Source organism: Gigantopelta aegis, chromosome 10 (genome assembly GCF_016097555.1).
Source record: "Gigantopelta aegis isolate Gae_Host chromosome 10, Gae_host_genome, whole genome shotgun sequence".
NCBI classification, from domain to species: Eukaryota; Metazoa; Mollusca; class Gastropoda; order Neomphalida; family Peltospiridae; genus Gigantopelta; species Gigantopelta aegis.
In genome coordinates, this window is record NC_054708.1 from 84091563 (window position 1) to 84119196 (window position 27634).

The 27634-nt window shown below is 41.2% G+C and overlaps 1 protein-coding gene and 1 long non-coding RNA gene across 2 annotated transcripts in view; one reads left to right on the forward strand and one right to left on the reverse strand.

Moving 5' to 3' along the window:
* Positions 1 to 27634, forward strand: part of LOC121382538 (60 kDa neurofilament protein-like) — a 44711-nt gene that overhangs the window by 6989 nt on the left and 10088 nt on the right. Inside the window, exons 2-6 of the mRNA XM_041511996.1 lie at positions 16733 to 16919; positions 20776 to 20871; positions 25518 to 25679; positions 25893 to 26018; positions 26577 to 26797. Coding sequence (XP_041367930.1) covers positions 16733 to 16919; positions 20776 to 20871; positions 25518 to 25679; positions 25893 to 26018; positions 26577 to 26797 — 792 coding nt within the window. The remainder of the gene's footprint in view (positions 1 to 16732; positions 16920 to 20775; positions 20872 to 25517; positions 25680 to 25892; positions 26019 to 26576; positions 26798 to 27634) is intronic.
* On the reverse strand, positions 157 to 25937 carry LOC121382539. The gene is made up of 3 exons (XR_005959175.1): positions 25832 to 25937; positions 4609 to 4778; positions 157 to 553 (listed from the first exon to the last, which is right to left on the reverse strand). It is a non-coding gene; the product is annotated as an uncharacterized LOC121382539 (long non-coding RNA).

Consider the following 27634-nt stretch of genomic DNA (forward strand, 5'->3'; position numbering starts at 1 on the left):
AGAGAGAAACCCGCTTCATTTTCCCATTAGCAGCAAGGGATCTTTTTATATGCACCATTTCACAGACAGGATAGCACACACCACGGCCTTTGATATACCAGTTGTTGTGCACTGACAGGTACGAAACATATACCAATGGGTCCACCGATAGGGATCGATCTTAGACTGATCGCACATCAGGCGAGCGCTTCAACACTGGCCTACGTCCCGCCCGTGAATGTTTGTTTTGATGTAACTGATTAAATACACACGTGTAATAAAACTAACTCAGTTAAATACACACGTGTAATAAAACTAACTCGGTTAAATACACACGTGTAATAAAACTAACTGTTAAATACACACGTGTAATAAAACTAACTCAGTTAAATACACACGTGTAATAAAACTAACTCGAGTTTGCTGCCATAACCCTTGTGAATCACCATCACTGGTGTGCGTCTCAGAACTCTAGTATCGATCTAAGGCAACCGATGTTCCTCTTTGCAGGCGCCACCTTCGTGCACCGTAGGATTGCTCGATATAGGTCAAACACTCAGCTGTACTATTGTCCCTGAAAACACAACATGCATTATGAATATCAGACCCTTGAGTGCGTTTAACTAGGGCACTCCCCGATCCCTCAAAATATATGTTTTGTTATACACGAGTATACTGAGCGTGATATGGCGGATGTCCTAGGCGCAAAGCTTTTTGCTGGCCGCTTGTGGTGGATTCTCTGGGTGTATGGGTATGGGTATTATTCATAATTGATTGCAAAGATTAGCTGCTGAAGAACATTCGGAGTCTTGTGAAGATAGCGTATTTCCCTGGAGGGCCTTACACGTTTAAGCGGGGATTGAGAAATACGTGTTTTCTCCGTGGATATTCTACGTTAACTGTCAGCTTGCCTTCAGAGTTATTTTCGCAACATGTCGTGTAGACTGGCCGTCATTCTCCTGCACAATGTCAATACATTCACGGTTTCTCCGAGCTGATGTAATTTGATTTCCGGTCTCGTTCTATTCATGACGTAATTGAAGCTCACTTGTTGCTCGCTCGTTTTATCTCTTCAGATGTCGCCGTATTACAGTTTATAACATGTATGCAAAACTAGACATGAATAGTCCGCAAATTTACAATGAAATAATTCTAAAGCATTATTGTCATGCATGGATGACGTTTCCTAGATGTCTAGAAGGCCTACGAAGATGTGATTTTGGTTGAACTGATGTTAGCTTTTTTACCATGCGAGAAGAAATTATTATGAAGTAGTGATTTTGTGATTATATCCAAAAGCATTTTTAATCATTAATCTAAACTACTACAGCATTATGTGTTAATCTAAACAACTAATGTGAAGTTTGTGTTAATTTAAACATAATAATGAGAATTAAGTGTGAATCTAAACAATTACTGTGAATTTTGTGTTAATCAAAATAATTAGTGTTTCTTAATTAAGTAGTGTGAATTGTGTTTAATCTAAACAACTAATGTGTATTATGTGTTAATCTAAACACTTAGTGTGAATTTTGTGTTATCTTATTCACAAGACAGTTAGACAGTTTCGACACGCAGCGTCCCAGTTTGTGAAACCTGCAGATGACGCTCGTTATAAACTTGTCGAGTCTGGCTCAAGTAAATCTCGCGCTACAAAAGAGTTCCACAAATAACGTGATCCGATCTGTGTCACGCCGCTCCGTCATTACTGTTACGTTTGTCACTGGTAGAAAGAAAGTGTTTGCTCAGTAGGCGGGGGTCAGCACATTTACCTATACCCACACATAAATCGCGGAAACCAGTATTCATTTCATTTATTTCCACTTATTTTCGTGCTTATATCCAATTAAGGTTCAAGCACCCTGTCCTGAGCACACACCTCAGCTATCTGGGCTGTCTGTTCAGGACAGTGGGAGAAATCGGTAAACCTACCTATGCATGCAGGTGGTCGCGGAAATCAGTAAACCTACCTATGCACGCATGTGGGCTTCGCGATAACTAATCCGACTTTTCCGGCTACTGTTCTCGCCGAACAAATAACGGCTTTCGTAAGAGGCTGTTTAAAAATACGGGTACCAACACCAGGTTGTGAACACCGTTTCACGTGGTATATGACGAAAACGTAATGCTATACCCAACCCAGAACAAAGCATGTCTTTATTATACCAGTTATAAAGATTAGCTTAAGCTACAGTTAAAGTTGTAATGTCGTTGTTTACTAATATAATTCAGGTGTCGGCCGTATCACTTCTAGTTTATGTTCTTCGTGCTACCGGTTCGTAAAATCGTATAGTCCTCAATACAATTTGATAGCTCTACAACTTCAGTGAAAAATAAAATTAAAAACAAAAACAAGAAACAATATGATCCACACGTACACTAAAATACAACTATATTTTCAACACTCCAACGATTCCACTACAAACAATATAATCCACACGTACACTAAAATACAACTATATCGTCAACACTCCTACGATTCCACTACAAACAATATAATCCACACGTACACTAAAATACAACTATACTCCTACGATTCCACTAGAAACAACTCGCAACTGAAGAGTTTGAACAATTTGATCTGTTTGGAATTGAGTTTCGTTTTCATGTGTTTGTGAAGAAACCAAGTAATGAATAAGAATTAAATACAGCATCAATAAAAACAAAAGGTTTAAAAATAATTGAGCAAGTCTATGAGAGCAGAGTGAGGTCATTGTTGGCATATCAGCAGTTTATCGAAAGCGTAAAACCATTAACGAGTGTTTTTTGAATAGTGCTGCTTACGTTTTAGTGTGCTTTAAAGTGATAGCTTTTGTAATTATTAGCAGAAAACGTAATTCCAACACTATATACACACGAAGCTTAGCAGCTCTTGATAAAGTACGAAACGGGCGACAAGTGTCCGAAACTAGACTACATGAATGTATCTCAACCGCTCTCGGGGGTGTCGTGGTTAAGCCATAGGATATAAGACTGATAGGTACTGGGTTCACAGTCCGGTACCGGCTTCCATCCACAGCGAGATTTAACGACTCAATGGGTAGGTGTATGACCATTACACCGACTTCTCTCTTACCAATAACTAACAACTAACCCACTGTCCTGGACAGACAGCCCAGATAACTGAGGTGTGTGCGTATGTGCCCAGGACAGCGTGCTTGAATTGTAAGTTGAAATGAATGAATGAATATGTATCTTAATAGTGATAATCTTCGCGATATTAAAATACTCTTCTTTCAAGGTATACGTGATTTGATTACACCCGACTCTATACTACTACCCGTACTGGTTCCGTCAATACTCTAGGCAGGGCAGTAGTGCATTATAATGTTACTATGTTGACATGTCGTGTATTTGAAACAATATGCTTCATACTTGGGTCCTTCAAGATGGCTGTAAAATGCCGTGACCCACGGTATAGCACGTGAAATGTTCCATGTGTTGCCATGTCACTGTCGGGCTGTCAGTCAGATTTATGGTCGTCATATAGACAGAGTAATATTTCATCAAAGTGACCTTACTTTAGGTATATATAGCGAGTCAAGCGTTTTGGTCGATCGACTACGTCCTATCAACAATTAACTCCATTTTAATTTTCGCGAACCTTCAAGAAATTACGCAACAATTTCTATTTAACTTAATCCTCCGGCCCCCCCCCCCCTCCCCCCTCACAACCTTTTCTTGTCTTGGACGGAGGAGCCGGCGAAAGTCGACACCAGCGCCCTAGACAGGCGTGTGCTACAGCAACTTGTTCTGAGTGTGCACGTGAAACAATCACCAGCGCCCTAGACAGGCGTGTGCTACAGCAACTTGTTCTGAGTGTGCACGTGAAACAATCACCAGCGCCCTAGACAGGCGTGTGCTACAGCAACTTGTTCGGAGTGTGCACGTGAAACAATCACCAGCGCCCTAGACAGGCGTGTGCTACAGCAACTTGTTCTGAGTGTGCACGTGAAACAATCACCAGCGCCCTAGACAGGCGTGTGCTACAGCAACTTGTTCTGAGTGTGCACGTGAAACAATCACCAGCGCCCTAGACAGGCGTGTGCTACAGCAGCTTGTTCGGAGTGTGCACGTGAAACAATCACCAGCGCCCTAGACAGGCGTGTGCTACAGCAGCTTGTTCTGAGTGTGCACGTGAAACAATCACCAGCGCCCTAGACGGGCGTGTGCTACAGCAGCTTGTTCGGAGTGTGCACGTGAAACAATTTTACCTGACCGTACCTTTGAAAACAATGTTTGTTTAACGACACCCCAGCCCATGTAAAGTACGGCTTTATATAATATAATTATCAGACCTCGTTGTTTACAGGGAGCTATCAGACCTCGTTGTTTACAGGGAGCTATCAGACCTCGTTGTTTACAGGGAGCTATCAGACCTCGTTGTTTACAGGGAGCTATCAGACCTCGTTGTTTACAGGGAGCTATCAGACCTCGTTGTTTACAGGGAGCTATCAGACCTCGTTGTTTACAGGGAGCTATCACTCTGGCTCCCCATCACTCCTCTCAGACTAGTTCGAGGAAAGTGATTTTTTGCTTGCCTTGACATGTGAATTTACTTGGTCTCAATATGGCGATATCTTAAATGGCTCCCTATAATCTAAATTATGGGAACAAATAATTACTCACTTCTGTTGTTTTCATGCCAAGTTCTTGGCTATTATAGACAGGCTAATTTCGTACTGTAGATAGTAGTATTGAAGACCACACCTGGCAGGTGAAAACTGACACATCACTTTGACTCACACATTCCGTGGAATAGCACCTCTGCATGGTGGCTCAGCTATGAGATAATCAGGCTATGGATATATACAGAAACAAGGTCATAAATAAATAATTAAAAAATCAATCAAATAATTAAACGATCATGAATTAAAGTAAAATAAAATAAATAAATAAACCGTAAAATATTGTTTATAAATCATGTACATTATTTTGTTTACAGCTGTGCATATATACATATGAGGCGGATGCGTTATTTTCTCGTTACAACTAGTGCTTCACCGCTGTCGTAAAAAATGTCGTTAAACATTCATTCATTCATGCATTCATTCTGTTTAGGTATTAATCAAACTCATGTACCTATCTCTGTTTGACACCCAATAGCCGATGTGTGTTTTTGTGCTGGGGTGTCGTTAAACATTCATTCATTCATGCATTCATTCTGTTTAGGTATTAATCACACTCATGTACCTATCTCTGCTTGACACCCAATAGCCGATGTGTGTTTTTGTGCTGGGGTGTCGTTAAAAATTCATTCATGCATTCATTCTGTTTAAGTATTAATCAAACAATGCTTAAACACCTGTTTATGTCTTATACGCGTGTAACTACATACATTTACAATGCTTAAACACCTGTTTATGCCTTACACTCATGTAACTACATACATTTACAATGCTTAAACACCTGTCTATGTCTTACACGCGTGTAGCTACATACATTTACAATGCTTAAACACCTGTCTGTCTCACACACATGTAACTACATACATTTACAATGCTTAAACGCCTGCGTTTAAGAAGAAGAAAAAAACATGTTTCGTAAATTCGACCCATAAACTATACAACATGCTGCATTGCGATGATTGTAAAACTGAACCCCACCCCACTCCGTTCCCACCTCTCGACATACGTCTCTGTCAAATCCCTTCCCCTGTTTTTTTAATGTCAGAATCACCATGGTTACCTAAGAGACGGTGATTAAAACAAGGTGCTGGGGTGTCGACATGCTATAATTCCTTCAACGTTGCCTGGAACCGAAATACAGATAAACATGCTGATTCGTGATAATCACTATTACATGCTCGTGTAACACGTATTGATATGTTATTCAAATGCGCTATAAAAACGTGTCTATGCCTATATTAGATATTGATACAGTTATTGTTTCTAAGTTGTTTTCTGTGAATTACAGCCGCTGTAAGCTGAGTGTAAATCTTTCAGAATCTTCTGTTACTATACCAGCTCAAAACGTCCGAATACATCAATAAATTTAGATCGCCATTCAGTGTAATCTGGTAATCTCTATTAACACTTGGTTAACACCTATTGTCATCATAATCGTGCAGGTGTAACACGGGCTTTACAGGGTATTAATTACCTCACGTTATTAGACGCAACTCGCTAATAACAGAACAGGATCGTTTCACTAGAAAGTAGTATTTGATTTTAATTCAGAAAATCACTCGCTTGATGGGATATGACGTTTCGTGTATAGTGACGTTGTGTCGTACTCTTATGATTTAGCTTGTAATCGCAAGCCGCTGTACGCAAATGACCGTTGGTGCCTTATTAGCCTAAAACACATATACGTGGATGTTCAGTGTGTGTGTGTGTGTGTGTGTGTGTGTGTGTGTGTGTGTGTGTGTGTGTGTGATTCTGTCCATCCATTCTCGCCCTGTTTCTCTCCTTATTCAATCGTTTTGACCTTTAATTAAAGTGTAGGGACGGGGTTTGTTTTTGTCACATTTAGAACATTAGCATTTGGCACAGAGAGATGCAATATTATATATATATAGGCTACATGTGAATAGCTGTGGGCTATTTTCCGTGTATGGACGTCTTAAGTTATTTACTGAAAGTGTGTGACAAGACAGCCACCTCATTTATCAATGTACACTTACCGTGTTATATAAACAGTATTTAGTATCCTATCCATACCTATCATATTCCTGTACTTACCTTTGTTTCACACCCAATAGCCGATGTCTGTTTTTGTTCTGGGGTGTCGTAGTGAAATATTCATTCATTCGTACCAACAACATAGTGAATATTTAACTCTATGTCTGGATCTCGGTCAGAGGCGCCATGTAGCCCAATAGCCGATGTCTGTTTTTGTTCTGGGGTGTCGTAGTGAAATATTCATTCATTCGTACCAACAACATAGTGTATATTTAACTCTATGTCTGGATCTCGGTCAGAGGCACCATGTAGCCCAATAGCCGATGTCTGTTTTTGTTCTGGGGTGTCGTAGTGAAATATTCATTCATTCGTACCAACAACATAGTGTATATTTAACTCTATGTCTGGATCTCGGTCAGAGGCGCCATGTAGCCCAATAGCCGATGTCTGTTTTTGTTCTGGGGTGTCGTAGTGAAATATTCATTCATTCGTACCAACAACATAGTGTATATTTAACTCTATGTCTGGATCTCGGTCAGAGGCGCCATGTAGCCCAATAGCCGATGTCTGTTTTTGTTCTGGGGTGTCGTAGTGAAATATTCATTCATTCGTACCAACAACATAGTGTATATTTAACTCTATGTCTGGATCTCGGTCAGAGGCGGCATGTAGCCCAATGGTAAAGCCCTCGCTTGATGCGCTGTCGGTTTGGAATCGATGCCGATAGGTGGACCCATTGGACTATTTCTCGTTCTAGCTAGTGCAACACGACTGGTGTATTTAAGGTTGTGGTATGTGCTGTCCTATCTGTGGGATGGAGCATAAAAAAGATCCCTTGCTACCAGTGGAAAAATTTAGCGGGTTTCCTCTCTTAAAACTATATGTCAAAAGTACCAAATGTTTGACATCCAATAGCCCGAATACTCTGACTGTAAGAGAGCTAGACGGACATTTGGACATAAATACGCTCTCATTACAGTCAGAGACCAAGCTATGTAATGTTTTGGCAATCGCCGACAACCAAAACGTAGTCAAAGATTTCCACTCTAATACCACAACAATCCAATGTTTGACGTCAAATACATTTACATCGACCATTTTCGAGTTTCTTGATTAAAACAAATTCAGATATTAATCACTAATACACACACTACAGAAAGAAACCCGACAGCACCCACATTCAGCTAAGCTTCGGCAAACTCCGGACTGCAGAATTCTAAGTTCGCCGACCTATTTTGTGACGTTGCGTCACATGATCGCCTACTGCCATCCCGTCTTCCAGGGGCCGTCTCATACAATAATACGACAAGTGCCCGACAATCACCAAAAAAAATAGAAGTTTGTTTTTACAGTCAGAGTACTCGGGCTAGACATCCAGTAGCCGATGATTAAAAAATCAATGTGCTCTAGTAGTGTCGTTAAACAAAGCAAACTATATAAACTATAACTATTTCTCTCTCTCTCTCTCTCTCTCTCTCTCTCTCTCTCTCTCTCTCTCTCTCTCTCTCTCTCTCTCTCTCTCTCTCAGAGCACATGAAATTATAAATATCACGCTGGCTAATAATTTGACACACCAAGTGTATACATTTGTAACTAGATACGATAAAGATACCCACTGTATACTAACCTCTAATAAACTTCGATATGTATTGTAATAAACAGGTCAAGGGTATCATATGTATTGAGCGCGCAGTATTCAAAGAGAAATGTGATGTATGGGATTCCTTGCTCGACAACAGTACACTGGTCGCGTCACATTGTAGAGCTGAATCTCGGAAAACCGGTCTAATATGGCGAGACTATCGCTTTAATTTTAATATTCATGAGCGTAATTCATTTCACTGACATTCTACGTTCATCTAATGGTCCAGGTTTAACCTTTCTTGGGTGGTGGTGGTGGTTGTGGTTGTGGTGTTAGTGGTGGTGGTGGTGGTGGTGGTGGTGGGGTTAGGTCAGTTATATTTAAACATGAGTGCAGGGTTGCACCAAGGCCAAAATAAGTGTGGTGGTAGAACAGAAACTGAACCACGAGACAGCAATTAGGGTATTCCCCAGCAAGACAAACATGCTACTTTTTAAATAAAATGGAGATAATTCGTATTTTGCAGGGTGGGGCAAATGTCAATATCCCCGAAAGGTACGCCCTGGAATATTCGAGCACGCTATTCTGGATTCATTCATTCATTCATTCATTCATTCATTCACTGATCTCAGCCATTACCTTTAGGTACTCTGTTAAAGGCAGTGGTTAGTTGTAGGGTAATCCCTATCACTACACACCGTATACTTAATAAAGGTCAGTTGTCCATCATCATATGTGGCCGTTTGCCAGTGGAACATGACTGCTTGAAGTATACACGTATTGTAGCGCATCACAGTTAGGTTGTCAGTGGTTTCTTGGGGTCACACGTCAGGTCAGGTCAGTTTGACGTGGGTGACGCTTGTGATGGACAGGAAACTATTTACGGTATGCGACAAGTAAGACGGGCTAATCATGCGCTGTGTATAAGAATCAGCAAATTTCCTGTCCCTCAATAATCAGTTAAACTGTGGTGTTTTAACTCTTTCAACTGTGGTGTTTTAACCCTTTAACACCTGGATTGGATTGGATTGAATAACATATTAACTTGCCTATATCCAATTAAGTTTCAAGCACATCTCTGACTTCGCCAGTGACTGGATCCGGGACAGAAGTGTGCGTGTGTGTGTGTGGGGGGGGGGGGGGGGGGGGGGTGGGGGGGGGGGGGGGGGGGGGGGGGGGGGGGGGGGGGGGGGGGGGGGGGGGGGTGGTAGAGTTGGAAATGGGCAGAATTTTGAAAATAGCAATAAGTAAAAAAGTTAATAACTTTCAGACAGTCCAAAAAGAAATGAGAGAAAGAAGAGAAAGAAGAGAGGATTAGACTATTTAATAATATTTTAAAAAAGAAGTAATTTCGACATAAAATTTTGAACGAAGGTCTAAAGGTCCACGCGAGAGCACCTGGAACACAGTGATGGCAAACTTTGGATGACAAGGACTTTTTATGGTCTTTCAAATCTTACATTTGGCATCACCAAAATCAATAGCTCTCACGTTTGGTGTTTAGCTGTGTAACACAGGTGAATACCGCCGGTACAAGTAGTCTCGGTGAAGACAGTCGTTTTGTCTCCCGCTACCCAGACCAAGAGTCGTGGTAATCACTCTGCCCATTGGGCTATTTCTCGTTCCAACAAGTCCTTCACTATTGGTTTTATAAATGGCTGTGGTGTATACTTTATTTGTCTATGAGATAATGCATATAAAATATCCCTCGCTGCTAATCGGAAAGAGTTGGCGATAATGGCATTGCGAGAAGGCAGCGGGTTTCCTCTCTCATTATCTGCGTGGTCTTTAACCATATGTCCGACGCCATATATATATATATCCTTAACTAAAATGTGTTGATTGCGTCGTTAAATGCTGTCCTTTTCCCATTGACCACTCTGTGTTAACAAAGAGTGGAAATTTATAATGTGCTGAGGTGTCGTTCAACATGCATTTCATTCGTCTGGCGTTCATTTCACAAACTAATTAATTAAACCATCAATACAGTGTCACCACTCCACACGACGAGTTTCTGATTTATTCTGAATGAGGTTTGAGTGTTGCCAGCGTCAGATCTACCGGGCGGAGATTAGATACGTATATCGTCTGTAATGTGCTGAATTCATTACACTCGGTCTTCCGATGACCTCAGCAGACAGGCGCGTGTCACTCAATGTTATAACTGCAGGTGCTTTAAAACATTAACACTGTTGTGAGACCATCCCAGCGAATGTTTTTTTTGTTTCGCTTTCAATATAGTTGTGTCGCCCCCCCCCCCCCCCCCCCCCCCCCTCTACAGTTAATGTTTACGCGGGTACTTGTGGCGATTACCCGGTAATTTATTGTCAGTAACCCGGGCTGAGTTGCTTGGTAAAAATAGTCAGTGGGCGACTCTGAAATGACTGAATGACGAACCATTCAGGCGTGGAATGTGTATCATTTCAACTGTGCAGAGCGGGGAGGGGGGAGTTTTATTTCATGCATGGCGGACGTTTCTTAATGTGTAGAGTATTAGTATAAAGTGGTAGTATTGGCAGTAAACAGTGGGATTTCCGTGTTAGCTCAGTTAGTAGAGCGCTGGACTCTCACACAGAGGGTCTATAGTTCGAATCCTGTCAGCGGAGGTTAATTTATCTGCTACAATACTACAAGAATGTAGTATTTAAAGAATGATACAATCGACTTCGTTCCCTACCCATTGCTCACCTTTTCCCTTCCTCTGGTCTTGGCTGAATGCTAGAAGAACGGGTCACGTCATGCGGTGTATAGTATATTTACTGAGTTGAATAATTTCAAGCAAGACGTCTGTCATTCAAAACCGAGGCCCTGCGGCTTCAGCGATCGTTCAGTAGAGTAGAGTACACGTACACGTACACGTACACGTACAGCCTTCAGTGTTTGTGACAATTATATGACATATTACCTCTTTCTGAACGTCGTCCATTATTTGCAACAGGGTTGAGTAACCCTTAGTAACACTAAAAGAAATCTGTATAGTAGATACTAGTATTTATGAATCTCTCTCTCTCTCTCTCTCTCTCTCTCTCTCTCTCTCTCTCCGTCCGTGTTAACGCTCTGTGTGTGTATTAGTTGGAGCTAGTTGGAACGGAAACTAAGCCCGTGGGTCTACTGATTGGGATCAAGTCTGGGATTGAGTTAGTCTGTTGTCAAGGTTGTTTAACCCCGAGACGTGAAGGAATGACGTGACGTCACTCCAGTCTCACCGACATGTAAAGAGTTCACAGCTAACAGTTTTCGCCATCTCCGAGCAGTCCACCGCCAACACGGGACAATAGCGCCGGGTTAAGAACCGTGATATGGGAGGGGGTGGGGGTAGATGGAGAGTAGGTCTCATGCCCAGAAAAAAATAATGATGAAAAGAAATGACTGCAAACAAACGCATTCCTGTTAGAGAAGAGCGCGTGTATTGTGTGTTACATGCAATCTCAGTTTAGTGAGAAGTTACATTTATTCTGTGAATCCTCCCATATTACATTTTATACTTTATACATACATTACGACGCTAATAGTGAATGAAATGTGGTCTATAATACCTTATTTCTTCATCTTGGTATAATTTGGTTTCTGTAATCAAGTCTTATTTTATGCAATTTGAGGGCGCATTTCAGGGCATACATCCGTTTAGATTAAAAGGTTAGGTTTCAGTTGAAGATGACACATTGCAGTATTAGGTTGCGACTGTCCGTGTCCAAACCAGATGCCACCGACTGGTAACCAAAAGCCGTGGTATGAGATGTCCTGTTTGTAGGAAAGTACATATAAAACATCCCTTGTTGCTAATGGAAAAATTTAGAGAGTTTTTTTTCTAAGACTATGACTAAATTGTTAAAGGGACATTCCTGAGTTTGCTGCAATTTTTAAGATGTTATAGACTACAAGAGACTTTTTAACGACTGTAATTACATATCAGATATATTTTTCTGCATACAGTGTTAGCGGCTGTATATTAAACGTGTTTCTGATCGTTCTAATATTTGTATTAGGTTAAATTTCATCGTATTTCCTAAAATTTTACGTACGAAATTATTTGAAGACAAAATCCAGGTTGGGCTTCTTACAAATATTAAGAATGAATGAATGAATGAATGTTTGTTTAACGAGACCCCAGCAAAAAAATACATATCGGCTATTGGGTGTAACAAATGGTAAGTATATTTAATATGTAAGTTTAATCGTAGAAATATTTTATTAGTCAGAAACATCTTACAATGGAGAAAACTCAGGAATGTCCCTTTAAATGTTTGACATGAAATAGTTGATTATTATCAATGTGTTCTAGAGTTCTCGTCAAACGAAACAAACCGTAACTGTCCCTGGCCTACCCCCCCCCCCCCCCCCCCCCACACACACACCCTAGCTAAATACTGCCCTGGTTATATTGATAAACGCCGTGTTCACACTCAAGTAGAGAACGTTGTGAACAAGACTAAGATGATCCTTCCAGAGATAACCGTCTCAGTATAACCCTGTATATGACAGGTTTCCTTAGACAGGTGTCTGGTATTTTACACTCTCCCAACATTATCATTCCGCTCTTCCATTCTCGTTGACCCTTTTACTAAAATGTCAGTGGCGGTTGAGAGGGGGACTGGTTAGATACGCGGCAAAAAGTCTGTCAGAGGTACGTGGGCTCGAAAGATTGACTTCTCCTTTCTTTGACAGTACTCGACCCCCAATATCGGTTAAGAGTACTCGACAGCCACCCCCACATATACCTCTCCACTCGCCTCACTACAATGATTGTGTAATGTCCTATTCCAGTCAATGTTTGGACACACGTATATCACGAGCCATGATACTGGCCTCTGTGATATAGTGGTTAAGCTATCGGTCTTAGGCTGGTAGGTGCTGGGTTAGCATCTCGGTACCGGCTCCAACCAAGATTTTATTTTAACTGTCCAATGGGAGAAGTTTAAAGTTTGTTTTGTTTCACGAAACCACTAGAGCAAATTGATTTATTAACCATCGACTATTGGATGTCAAACATTTGGTAATTTTGACATACATGTATAGTCTTAGAGAGGAAACCCGCTACATTTTTCCGTTAGTAGCTAGGGATCTTTTATATGCACCAGTCCACAGACAGGATAGCACATACAACAGCCCTTGATATACCAGTCGTGGTGCACTGACTGGGACGAGAAATAGCCCAATGGGCCCACCGACGGGGATCGATCCCACGTGTGAAGGAGGAGGATTTTGGGGGTCGAACCCTCTCTCTGCTCAAGGACATTTTCTCTTTTTTCAATGCCTTTTCCAGGGAAGCATGTCTTGATCCCCATGAACTTGCTCGCCATAATCTAACTCCTCTCCCCGCTTAAATTCCTACATACACGTCTTGACCCCATGAACTTGCTCGCCATAATCTAACTCCCCTCCCCGCTTAAATTCCTACATACACGTCTTGACCCCCATGAACTTGCTCGCCATAATCTAACTCCCCTCCCCGCTTAAATTCCTACATACACGTCTTGACCCCCATGAACTTTCTCGCCATAATCTAACTCCCCTCCCCGCTTAAATTCCTACATACACGTCTTGACCCCCATGAACTTGCTCGCCATAATCTAACTCCCCTCCCCGCTTAAATTCCTACATACACGTCTTGACCCCCATGAACTTGCTCGCCATAATCTAACTCCCATCCCCGCTTAAATTCCTACATACACGTCTTGACCCCCATGAACTTGCTCGCCATAATCTAACTCCCCTCCCCGCTTAAATTCCTACATACACGTCTTGACCCCCATGAACTTGCTCGCCATAATCTAACTCCCCTCCCCGCTTAAATTCCTACATACACGTCTTGACCCCCATGAACTTGCTCGCCATAATCTAACTCCCCTCCCCGCTTAAATTCCTACATACACGTCTTGACCCCCATGAACTTGCTCGCCATAATCTAACTCCCCTCCCCGCTTAAATTCCTACATACACGTCTTGACCCCCATGAACTTGCTCGCCATAATCTAACTCCCCTCCCCGCTTAAATTCCTACATACACGCATGCAGATAGTTGGGTGTAAAGAACGTGCTTGAACGTTCATTGTTTTAATCACCTGAAGCAAAAATTAAAAATTAGTGAACTAAAACTGAAAACGTTGAATGCCGTAGGCCTTGGTGTGTTGCATTACTTACATACTGTTCTATATACACCGACGCTTCGTAAGTACACGTGTGCACTGAGGCGTAAAATGCGTAAGGTCACGCCAAGACTACCTGTTAATAATAGCGACAATAAACATGTTTAGTACTACAAAATATCGATCGATACGTTTCATTTAAAACAGCGGTGGGAAAATTGCTTTACTTTTGTATATTGATATTCTGTGTGTACAGCAATATATTAATACACTGTGGGTGGTTGTGTCTGTTACGCAGGTATCTAAGCCTTGATCCATGGGACAGGAAATTGGAATACTAGTATTAGTTGAACAACATCTCAATACATTGATAACGAAAGCTGTTTATTGTAACATATGGATATTTCGAAACCTGCTGACGCTGAATAGGATACTCCTGCAGAAGCAAGGGGATCATTTATAGGCACTTTCCCATAAACTTAAAAATAAGAAGTTTGTTTTGTTTAACGACACCTCTATAGCTATTGGATGTCAAACATTTGGTAATTCTGACACGTAGTCATCAGAGAAAACATCCTACATTTTTCCGAACGATGTTTTTGACAGATTGTAAATTCAAACATACTGGATAAAAATAGATATACCATTGTCAATAGGTCGATTTTTCAACACACCCTCCCTCCACCACCTCCCCCACCGCCCACTCCTACAGATCCTCCTCATTCCAGTCTTGTCTCAGCCCGCTGTTGACGTGTTTAAATACTTATCTCTGGTTCTCTCGGGGTTGACGACTGACGCTTTCGCTTGTTACCACATCATTATAGTCTCCACGCCGACCTTCACACGTTGTCCACAGCGTGGCGGGGTCCTCGCGGTTTGTAAACAGATCCATTCTACCTTTGTCCAGCTGACCGTCGTGCTAACCTGGTCATCATACACAATTGATATACAAGATGTATCAACGGAAACTTGAGTTAAAAATGACGACTGTCTAAAGTTTGTTTTGTTTAACGACACCACTAGAGCACATTGATTTATTTATTATCGGCTATTGGATGTCAGACATTTGGTAATTTTGACATATAGTCTTAGAGAGGAAACCCGCTACATTTTTCCATTAGTAGCAAGGGATCTTTTATATGCGCCATCCCAAAAACATGATAGCGCATACCACGGCATTTGATATATCAGTCGTGGTGCCCTGATCAGAACGCTCCGCAAGGCTCAGTGGGTAGGTGTAAACCACTTGCACCGACCAGTGATCCATAACTGGTTTCAACAAAGGCCATGGTTTGTGCTATCCTGCCAGTGGGAAGCGCAAATAAAAGATCCCTTGCTGCCTGTCGTAAAAGAGTAGCCTATGTGGCGACAGCGGGTTTCCTCTAAAAAACCAGTGTCAGAATGACCATATGTTTGACGTCCAATAGATAAAAAAATCAATGTGCTCTAGTGGCGTCGTTAAATAAAACAAACTTTACTTTACTGATCGGAACGAAAAATAGCCCAATGGGCTCATCGACGGGGATCGATCCCAAACCGACCGCGCATCGAGCGAGCACTTTACCACTGGGCTATATCTCGCCCCTTGTCCGTGTAACTGCGCGCTGTGTGACAACACATAACGTTGTAGTATAATGTATAGTATCAGGCGCTTCCAGAAAGCTCGTTGGTGCACATTCACCTATATTTCAGAGCAGCGGAAGTGCATTAGCCTAGATGGAAATCATTTGTCTAGTTGACAATTTCCATTATTTATGTCACCATTGCTGGTCTATTTAAATCATAAATGCCACATGTAATACAGGCACTAGGAGTAAGCTTGGTTAGCTAAATCTTACTCGTCTCTTTTTCATGTGTCTTTAATATTCATTCATTCATTCATTTATTTATTAATTCATTAATCCATCCATTTATTCATTCATTCTCGTGTCTGTCATCTTTCACTCTTCATGTCTGGTTTAGTAACTGACCGTCCATACATACGTTCGACTGTGTGTAAAATCGTCCGTCCGTGTGTACGTTATTATGAGAACATACCCTGACAATGGCTCATTAATATTAAGCGACGCACATCACTGACTGCAATGAAGCAATGACGAATTTAATTATTATAAAATGGTCATAACATGAAGGCAAAGAATTTTAAACTAAGGCTCTTTTGTGTACAATTTGTTTTATTTGAGAGAAAGAGAGAAGAAACCCGCTGCCGCCACATAGACTACCCCTACCAATAAAAAAAACAAGGGATTTGTTATATGACCTTTCCCATAGAGTGGACTGTCTATTTCATTACCTTTCATATACCAGTAGTGGGGCAATGGTTGGGACCGAGGGGAGGGGGCGAGTCCATCGCGGGTGATCAATCCTGCGACTTAGCGTCCGTCAGGCGAGCTCTATACTGTCCCTGTGTGTCGTCTATCTGCAGACACTGTTGTGACGTGATGTTTGTGTTTGTCTTGTAGACTGGAGGAGGCGAAGAAATGGCGCTCCCAGGATCGAGACATCATCGCTCGCCTCAACCAGCAGATCGCCGACCTGGAGAGCGAGCTGAACATGCTGAGACGCGCGAACGAGAACTACGACAAGGAGCGCATTCGAGACCGCGAGACCATCAAGAGACTCAGTGACGAGGTCGAGAAACTCAGAATCGTAAGTCTCGCACTCGATCTTACCGACACTCCGTCTAGAGGTCGAGAAACTCAGAATCTTAAGTCGAGAGATTGAAACTCAGAATCGTAAGTCTCGCACTCGATCTTGCCAACACTCCGCTAGACGTCGAGAAACTCAGAATCGTAAATCTCGCACTCGATCTTACCGACACTCCGTCTAGAGGTCGAGAAACTCAGAATTGTAAGTCTCGCACTCAATCTTACTGGCACTCCGTACAGATTTCAGTACAAAATATTGCTGTCTCTCCGTTTGGATTTCAGTACAAAATTTAGTGACACTCTCTAGAATTGAAAGAGAGAAAGAAATGTTTTATTTAACGACGTACTCAACACATTTTATTTACGGTTATATGGCGTCAGACATATGGTTAAGAACCACACAGATATTCAGAGAGGAAACTCGCTGTCGCCACTTCATGGGCTACTCTTTTCGATTAGAAAAAAGTGATCTTTTATATGCACCATCCCACCGACAGGGTAGTACATACCACGGCCGGCCTTTGATATACCAGTCGTGGTGCACTGGCTGGAACGAAAATAGCCCAATGGGCCCACCGACGGAGATAGATCACAGACCGACCACGCATCGAGCGAGCGCTTTACCACTGGGCTACGTCCCACGCCCCTCTCTCTAGAATTGAGTACAAATTCTTACTGACTTTCCGTATAGATTTCAGTACAAATTCTTACTGACTTTCCGTATAGATTTCAGTACAAATTCTTACTGACTTTCCGTATAGATTTCAATACAAATTCGTCTGCGTTTCAGTACAAAATTTAGTGACACTCTTTCTAGATTTTAGTACACAATTTTATTGACATTCTGTCTAGGTTTCAGTACAAAATGTTACTGAAACTCCGTATAGATTTCTGTACAATATCTTACTGATTTTCCGTCTCGATTTCAGTACAGATTATTACTGACATTCCGTATATATTTTAGTCCAAACTCTTACTGACACTTCGTCTAGATTTCAGTACAAACTCTTACTAACACTCCGTCTAGATTCCAGTACAAAATGTTACTAACACTCCCTCTCGAATTCAGTACAAAATGTTAGTGACATTCTGTATCGATTTTTATACAGTGGCATACCTTCACTGACCATCAGGCTGCTGAGTGACAACCTCTAGACACTAACAATTGTTTATGTCAAAAAGGGGTAGTACCACTCTGCCATTAGAATAAAAGAAAATACTATGTGTCAGAATTACCAAATCTTTGCCATCCAATAGCCGAAGATTTGTAAATCATGTGCTCTAGTTGTGTCGTTAAACAAAGCAAAATGTAACTCTATGGTGTACATGTTTGCAGCAAGGTGGCATATGTCAGATGTAAGCAGCATACACTCTCGTCTGTGGAATGTTTGGTGGTATGCACCCTATAACAACTATGGACCAAAACATCAGAAGGTGAAATTGTGTCTGATTTGTCCGAACCTTTGAGAAGTCTGCTTCAATGTGTTCCAATATGGCCTGAGTCACAGACAAACTAGTTGTACTTTATAAACAGGTTTCCCTGTCAGACTAGTGTACGAGTTTTACGCCGGTACACGATCTCTTTGAAGGATTGCCGTTATTTATGATATGTATTGAGACCTGCACACGCTGAAGTGGATCAGCGGGTTGGGTAACACGGTTATCTTGGCGGGGTCGACGGTAAGCAACTGGACTGTACGTCAGCCGTATTCAAACGTCTATTATATTTGCCCACAAGTGTAAAATTCTATAACAGTGCAGATGCATTTGAACAATAAGCTAGATTCTTATTCTGATAATCATGGGTTTTTTTCTCCTTTTAATAAAACATCGACCCTGACATGTCAAGCGAATTTTCACATAGTTGTGATTCTGTGTACTCAGCAAGAAGGGTGAATTTTTTAACGTATAGCAAGCACGTAAGACCGTGTAAACCGGTTACCTGTTGTCGTCTTTTCATACACTAGTAATTTCCAATATGTCTCCATGGTTGGAAGGGGGCGAGACGTAGCCCAGTGGTAAAGCGTTCGCTTGATGCGCGGTCGGTCTGGGATCGATCCCTGTCGGTGGGCCCATTGGGTTATTTCTCGTTCCAGCCAGTGCACCACGACTGGTATATCAAAGGCCGTGGTATGTGTTATCCTGTCTGTGGGATGGTGCATGTAAAAGATACCTTGCTGCTAATCTAAAAGAGTAGCCCATGAAGTGACGACAGCGGGTTTCCTCTCTCAATATCTGTGTGGTCTTTAACCATATATCCGACGCCATATAACCGTAAATAAAATGTGTTGAGTGCGTCGTTAAATAAAACATTTCCTTCCTTCCATGTGTTGGAAAACAGGTTACGGGAGACAATATATTTTAAAATCCGTTTTATGCCAGAATGGGATTTTCTTTAGTTATTAAAACAAATAAAATAGCTGATGTTTTACTTAATTTTGTTTTGTTTTGTTTAACGACACCATTAGAGCACATTGATACATTAATCATCGGCTATTGGACATCAAACATTTGGTAACTGTGACACGTGGTCTTGACAGGAAATTGTTTTTCGACTAGCAGCAAGGGTTCTTTTACATGCACGTTCTCACAGACAGGACAGCACAGACCACATATTATATACCCCAATGAATCGCACCCGAACGGCGCAATAGATTAAAGTAACAGATAGTACATGTACTTATAAATCGTAAAGGTGAGGTGTCACCTTTCCATATTGTTACATCCTGTAATGAATAATGCAACACAACTACACGTGTTAGTCGGTATTGTCGTACTATGTCGGTATTGTCGTAGGTTTTAATCGTGGACGTAATCGGTCAACTGCTTCGATACTGCAAGCAGATTGTCATCATTTTAATATAGTTAATGTGAACAATGGAAATGACATCATGTCAACGTAAGTGTCTTTCATATGATTTATTTATTTAATGAATGTTTAACAACACCCCAGCACAGAAATACACATCGGCTATTGGGTGTCGCAAAAGGTAAGTATATGAAAATTGTTTTATATGAAATTGATCCCTTTTAACATACTTTATTAACTTCTAATATTAGTTTCAAATACTCACTACGTATTTTGTTAAACCCGCACGCAACAGGTGGGTTTTTTTACAGTGAACTAGGTAAAGTAAGTATAGTTACAATTGACTTTTCTCTGGCGGTTGTAACAGATGACGTGCGTTATTGAGCGACAACAGCTGGTAACGCAATTAACATCTCTCAATGGAGACGTAGTCGCTGACAGACAGTATGAATGAACTCTAAACACACTGATACATATAAATCTAAAAATCAAATCGGAAAACAAACCATGAACACGTTGGTTTAGAATTTCGACTCCTGAATTTGAATTACATATAATTATAGTTTGTGGGTGGGTGGTAAAAACAAGTCCTTATCTTGAATGGTTCACATTTATACCATTCTCCGTGAGAGTGACAGTCCTGAGTTAGCTGCTGTTGCAACCTTTTAACGATATTTTGATGACTAAAAATTCATATGAAAGACATTTTGTTTGTTTCATTGTCCGTATAAACAAGGTGTTTGTTGTCGTCCTAATATCTGTAGTAACCCAAACTGTAAGAAAAAATATATCACAAACTAAAATGACAGCGATTGCTATAAATATCAGCAGACAGCCACAAATCCACTCGGTCTACAGACACTGGTATTCTGAATAAGAACATGTATTTAATATGTAATTATAGTGGTTAATAAGACTATTAGTTGGAAACATCTTACAATGGCTGCAAACTGAGGACAGCCCCTTTAACGAAACCTAAGTGGGTTTTTTTTTATCATGATTTGTTTGGATTCTGCTGACTAATCGTTTCTTATATTGTCCTTGCCAGGACCTGAACAACGAGACGCTGGGACGCATGGATGCGGAGAACAGACGACAGACGCTGGAGGAGGAGATTGAGTTCTTGAAGAGCGTACACGAGCAGGTGAGTTCTGAAACAACTCACAGTGAGTTGGAGGGAAATAGTCACCACTGTCAGTCAGGTGCGTAGGTGTGGGTGTGGGTAATTTGTGGCATGCTTCCATCAGATAATTGTTCAAGCACGCCTGTCGGAGCCACAACCTCTAACTTCATCAGAGTTCTGTCTATGACAGGAAGGGGAAGGGAACTGTATTAACGTGCCCACATCCTTACGGTTCAGGCACGCCCACCATGGATTCGGGTTCTGGCATAGCCAGTCCACGATTCCATGGGGGGGGGGGGGGGGGGGTGCGGCTCCTCGGTGTATCTACTTTCATCCAACTAATCACGTGACGCGTGCTACAACCAACCACGTGACACGTGCTTCTACCAGTCAACCACGTGACACGTGCTTCTACCAATCAACCACGTGACACGTGCTTCAACAATGTTCAGACACGTCTGTGTTGAGCACAAAGGCGTACGTGCTCCCATGTTTGTACGGGTGGGGGTGAGTGGATGCTGGGTTTCTTTTAATCCATATTTGCAGTACTGCCAAACAGCTAAATAGTGTTGTTAATGAATCACTTCGCATTTTAACCTGGATTACATATACATGTAATATTGTGAGTGGAATGATGGACATACATGGTGAACAGATTTGAGGCCAGCTAATTTTCAACGAATATCTCTATCCTTTTTATCCAAATTTTGAGGATTTGCAAACCTCCGAGTTCCATGGGAAATCTGTCCCATACAGACTGTTTTCTTGTTTCTTTAGTTTGATCTGACGACTGTACAGACACGACACCATCATTTCTTGTAAAATACTACCTGTTGAAGCAGATGCCTCGGAAGAATAGGGGGGGGGGGGGGGGGGGAGAAGCACTCCCTCCCCCCCCCCCCCCCCCCCCCCCCCCCCCCCCCCCCCCCCCCCCCCCCCCCCCCCATTTGAAGATAGTTCATTACTCGTTCAGTTAAAAGACAAACTGAAAAATGATTGCCATATCCCAATACCTGTGAACATCTTAATATAACCGGTTTAGGAAATAGGACTCCAGAAAACAAAAACTAATATGAAATATATAAATGCCTCTTCAGTGTTTTACTGGAAGATTATACGTAGAATGACTACTGTAGAATTTAAATAACCCAATAGTCTCAAGTTCCTTGTTGTTTGTGTTACTAGTATTAGACAGTAATAACTGTGCATGTTGTATGTTGCCATGTAAATAACAGCACAATGAGGCGGTATTGTGGCGTAACGATAGGTCACTCTAGTGTCTATAATAATATTAATAATAATGTCTACCTGTATTGCCATTGACAAGTGGTTGTACTTCGTACAAATGGTAGTTACGTTTGTTCCTCTCATCATTGTTATATTTTTAACATATTTGTTTTGCTGACAAAGAACAGGATTTTAAAATACATGCCGAAATGAATGGTGAAGAACAACCAACATGGTGTCAACGTAGTTACACAAAATAAATAAATAAATAAATAAATAAATAAAAACTTAAATGCATGCGTCATTAAAAGAAGAATTCGAGTTACGGTGCAACCAAAATATTAACCGTCATAGTATTTTGCTTCATAGACAAACCCAGTAAACCATAAACAACGCACCGAAATAAACTCGGTATCTACGGACTACGAACGTCATAAGAAACGTTTTCACGTTTCATTAAACCCTATGTTCATTTCACTTGCTATGTACATGTATATGTCTATTGACACCTAACATTCCAAATCCATCTTTACGACACACTCGAGTGATTGTGGGATCGCCCACCGTGACCTCAGGTAAGAGTGTGTTTTATAGAAGCTCGTTCGACTCGGAGACAACGCGTTGCTGTGTGTGTGATGGACATATATACCTCAATAAGAGTGTAACGGTCTTGATTTATTAGATGTTTTCCGCTGACAACACGGTCTGGTTCGTGGTTAGTGCCTGTGTCCACCACAACAACGCTTTACGTCCATGTGATGATCAAGAAAAGCAAAGGCATGTTTGTTTTACGACATTCTTCACCATGGGCTGTTAGGTGTGAACATTATGGCATTTTTCACACGTGGTCTTCAATTTTGAAGTATAAATGTGTTTTGTGACGCATGTCCTTCATTCTGGGAATATAAATGTGCTTTATGACATGCTGACAACATCGGCTATAAGATGCCAGACGTATCATACCAGTTTGAAAAGATTTTGTTGGAACATAAAAATAAACATAACCTACTAACTGCTAACTGCTAATCTACTATCTGCTAACAAGTGGCAGCACACTGACTGACGAGTGTGGGGCTTGTTTTCATGTGAAGCCTATCAACTGTAGATCCTGTTAAGTACACACAGTGAGGACGTTTTCAGATTGGGGTGGGGTTGTGGTTACGACTCTTCCCCTCCACACATTGGTAATCAGTTTATGATATGTATCTGGGTTTGGGTTCTGGAGCAACATCCCAAACTAACACTCGCTCAGCGATACTTATCAATTATTGACCATCACTGAGGGCAATATACGGTTTTATGGACCGAAGAAATTGATATCTTTGTGGTATTTGCGGAATTAAACTCAAAATGAATAAATGTTTTTATTTTTTTGTTGAAGGACAGCAAAGCATTTTGTCACATATCTGTGGTTGTTTACATTAAAATTAGTAGTTGACATTGCATCATGTTACCTACTCATTAATTAGAGGGGAAAATTATCTTCTTAGTTTTCATTAGTTAAATCTCCGAGGGTAATATCACTTTTAATCGAATCGGTGAGACCGACTGAGGACAATATCGCTATTTACGGAAGGTCATGTGACTGGTTTTCGACCAATAAGAATACATATATATTCTCGTTATGTAATAATGTAAAGGGAATATGTTGACAGCATGACTCGAATCGATATTGACTGGTATTGAATCTATAGCTGAACAATTCCATAATGTTTGTAAAACCATTCTCTGGAATAGTTGCCCACAGAAAATCACCTCTTTCGATGTATAGCTGTGTTCTATCAACACGCCCTTGTGTCGGCAATGAACATCCATTTATTTGGTAATCAGTAACGTGGCGACGTTCACTCTCCAAACATCACTTGTTTGTGGTGAAGACGAATCCTGTATCAGCCAGTCAAACGTCCAACGAAAATATTCAGATTAGATTTGTTTGTCAATCAGATCGATTTCTCATCAGACATACCCAAACAGATCATGTTAATTCTGTCAGTGATTAAAATAAATGTCTGTGGAAACAATAGACTACAACCTAAGCTGATGACACGTGCTGCCAGAGCGGCAGGACACGCCCACATTTCGGGAACACTTGATATCTTCACTAATTTGATTGTACGAGAATACTCCTATAATATAGATCCAGTGTCTACTACTCTACTCTTAATGACACTTTGCCTATCTACCCCTCCTTCAACACACACACACACACACACACACCTTATTGCCTTATTGTCACAATTTTCAGTTTACATCCGGGAAGCAAACCAGATGTTTTCTATCATAATTTTTCATGCAGTCGAAACATCATCCCTGATACTAAATCTGTTCATTAAATTAAATTAAATTAAATTAAATTTATTACATCAGTACATGAGGCAGCAAAACAACACAATGAACAAACAAACATGTAACAAAGCAACGTACAGTATTAAATATATTAAAATATATGTGTATACATAACAATAAATTGTAAGGGGAATTCCCACACTGCCTAACACGATGAAGACGTTAATCCAAAAGAACTGCCGTTACTGAACGAGGATACTGACACATCAAACCGACTCGTGTGCTATCAATACCGGAAGTCGCCTGCTGATGTCGAGAGACAGCCGTAAGACGCAGATCGATGTGGTGTTCACTGATAAAATTGATTTCCGGGCCAGCTGGACGGTCAGAGTGACACGACATAACACGTGCGACGTGAGAGCAGACTGGGAGAATGGACCACGAGAGAAAGCATGAGACGAATATGGATCATTTGACGTTACCAGTACTGGCTCGCCATATCTCTCTAAACTATTAAAAGAAATATCTCACTTATGCATTGGGAACATTACATATTTAACTATAGCGTGTTGACAAATTATAATAGTACACTACACTGTCCACAAAACGTTTTGACTGTTATACATTTCTAGTTTCATGTCTCACTTTACAGGTTAAAAGTCTTCGGACCTTTCAGGGCCCCGTGTTACGACACGATCTTAACGCTAAGATCACCTTAACTGCATAAGATAGTTATGCACGTAAGTTGATCGTACAGTTAAGATCGCTTCGTAAAACGGGGCTCAAAAGCTGATTCTGCCTTTGATGAAAAGCTATTGGTGAAAAGCCATTGGTGAAAAGCTTACAATAATCTCCCGGGGAGTGGCAGTCCTATTGACGTTGCATTTGAAAAATAATGCCATTTCGACTACCTTGTGTAGAGATACTAATTTTAATACGAAAATCAGTTTTGTCATTCAGATTAAAGTAATGTTGTTCGCTGACATTGATAAAGAAACCATTAAACCGCAAAATTAATTACTCGACCAACATTAGAGGGGTCCCAGGCTTCTTGCTTCCCCACCTAAATCCGCGCCGACAAGTCCCTACTGCTGAAGCCGGTGCAAAGAGTGCGAGTGTTTGACGAGTGTTTGATGACGTGGTTGTGTTTACAGGAGATGAAGGAGCTGGCGTCACTGGCGTACCGAGACACGACGGCGGAGAACCGCGAGTTCTGGAAGAGCGAACTCTCACAGGCCATCCGGGACATCCAGAACGAGTACGACGCCAAGTGTGACCAGATCAAGGCGGAACTCGACTCCTTCTACAACCTCAAGGTCAGTCTAGAGCCCGTCCTCTTTCTTAATCTCTCTCTGTCTCTCTTTTTCTATATCTCTATCAATCTCTATTCCTCTCTCTCTCTCTCTCTCTCTCTCTCTCTCTCTCTCTCTCTCTCTCTCTCTCTCTCTCTCTCTCCCTACCTACCTACCTATTTGCGTCCCTATCTCCTCTCTCTGTCTCTCTCTAATTATTGTCTTCTTTTCTCCCAGATCCAAGAGTTCCGAACTGGTTCTACTAAACAGAACATGGAAGTGTCGCACGCCAAAGAAGAAACAAAGAAATACATCAAACAGCTGCAGGACACGCGAGCCAGGCTGGCCGATCTGGAAGCAAGAGTGAGTTCTTAATCAAACATAGTTATGTTTTGTCATATTGTGATATCACTGACGGTGTTGTGAGTTTAATCCTTAACAGTTTTATCAATATATCACTCGGACTTTACACAAATATATTAATAATAAAACATCCCAATATATGGAAAAGTTGGATTCAGTATGTACAGAATATTTATATTAAAGGATTAGTCTTTCAGAGTCGAATTTATGAAATGTATTTTCCATTTAGTCGTGTGCAACTTCCTTAAACAGTCATGTAAATTTAATAATTTGTGATAAACCCATATGTTCAGCCTACTGATCCGTGATGACCATTTGGGAAAACGTCGACTGATACGTGTTTTTATCTCAGAATAACCAGTTGAAAATCATTACCCAGCCCGTTAATCATAGCACCTCGTTTCTCATGAAAACACCGTTGTCAGGATTTCAGTTAGAACTTAGATTGTAACCCTATGTATGTAGTTTTAATCGAGATTTCAAAATTTTCATCCTTGAGTCCACTCAGTTTTATACAAGAGTAGAGATGATTGGTTGTCTATTTGTATTGTCTTCCAGAACAGCCAATTGGAAAGACAGTACCAGGACTTGTTGAGAGAGATGGAACAGAAGGACCACGACCACGACTTGGAGACCAGTCATTACAAGGAGGAAATAACTCAGCTGCGGGCCGAGATGGAATCCATCCTGCAAGAGTTACAGAACCTGATGGACGCCAAGCTATCTCTGGAGTTGGAGATCGCTGCGTACAGGAAGTTGCTGGAGGGAGAGGAAACCAGGTGAGACTGAGATCTGAGCTAGCTAAACACCGTACGGCCATTTAACAATGGATCCATTTTCATTCTGGGGCCGTAGCTAGCGGAGGGAAGGGGACAGCCAAAGTATTTTTCTTTTAGTTTAAAAGTGCCCTTTTATTGTGAAAGATGGAAAAGACCTTGGTATTCTGTCTTAAATCTATTATTACTGACACCCCCCCCCCCCGTTACTTATTGTATGTTATGTCCGACCCTAATTCTGATTATAACTGCTTCAGTTTATGACCGTAGCCAGCTGGTGTTACTTAGGGGTGGGGTGGGGTGGGGTGGGGTGGGGGTGGCATTCAATATTAAAGGGGCATGATTATGGTATGTACTTAATAGCATATTCAAGCAGATTAAGATGGAGGGCAGTTGTTTTTCAGATGGGAATGTAACGCTATGCCCCCTGGCTATGGGCTTGTCCTGGTCCATGGACCGATGATAGGAACAACACTGGTCTAGAGGAAATGACAATGACAAAATCATAACTTTAACTAAAACCACATCTCTGTGATTAGTATAAATATAAATAGATAATGTCAAGGGTCCACCGAACGTGACTATATCCTGCCCCAGAATCAAATGTTTAACTCAAAATCATATATAGCGAGTTCTGAAGTTTGTCACTTTTATCTTTGTGTAAAGTTCAAGACATAAAGTACAATATCTAGTTTTGGTTGCTTTTTATATCTCTTTTGGTTCAATTTGTTTAATGTTTCATATTTCCATATGCACTCAAAGGAGATACATTCTCTGTACGTTTTGTACTGATATAGATGTTAAGCGTCTATTGTAGATAAATATTGTCATTTTTAGATC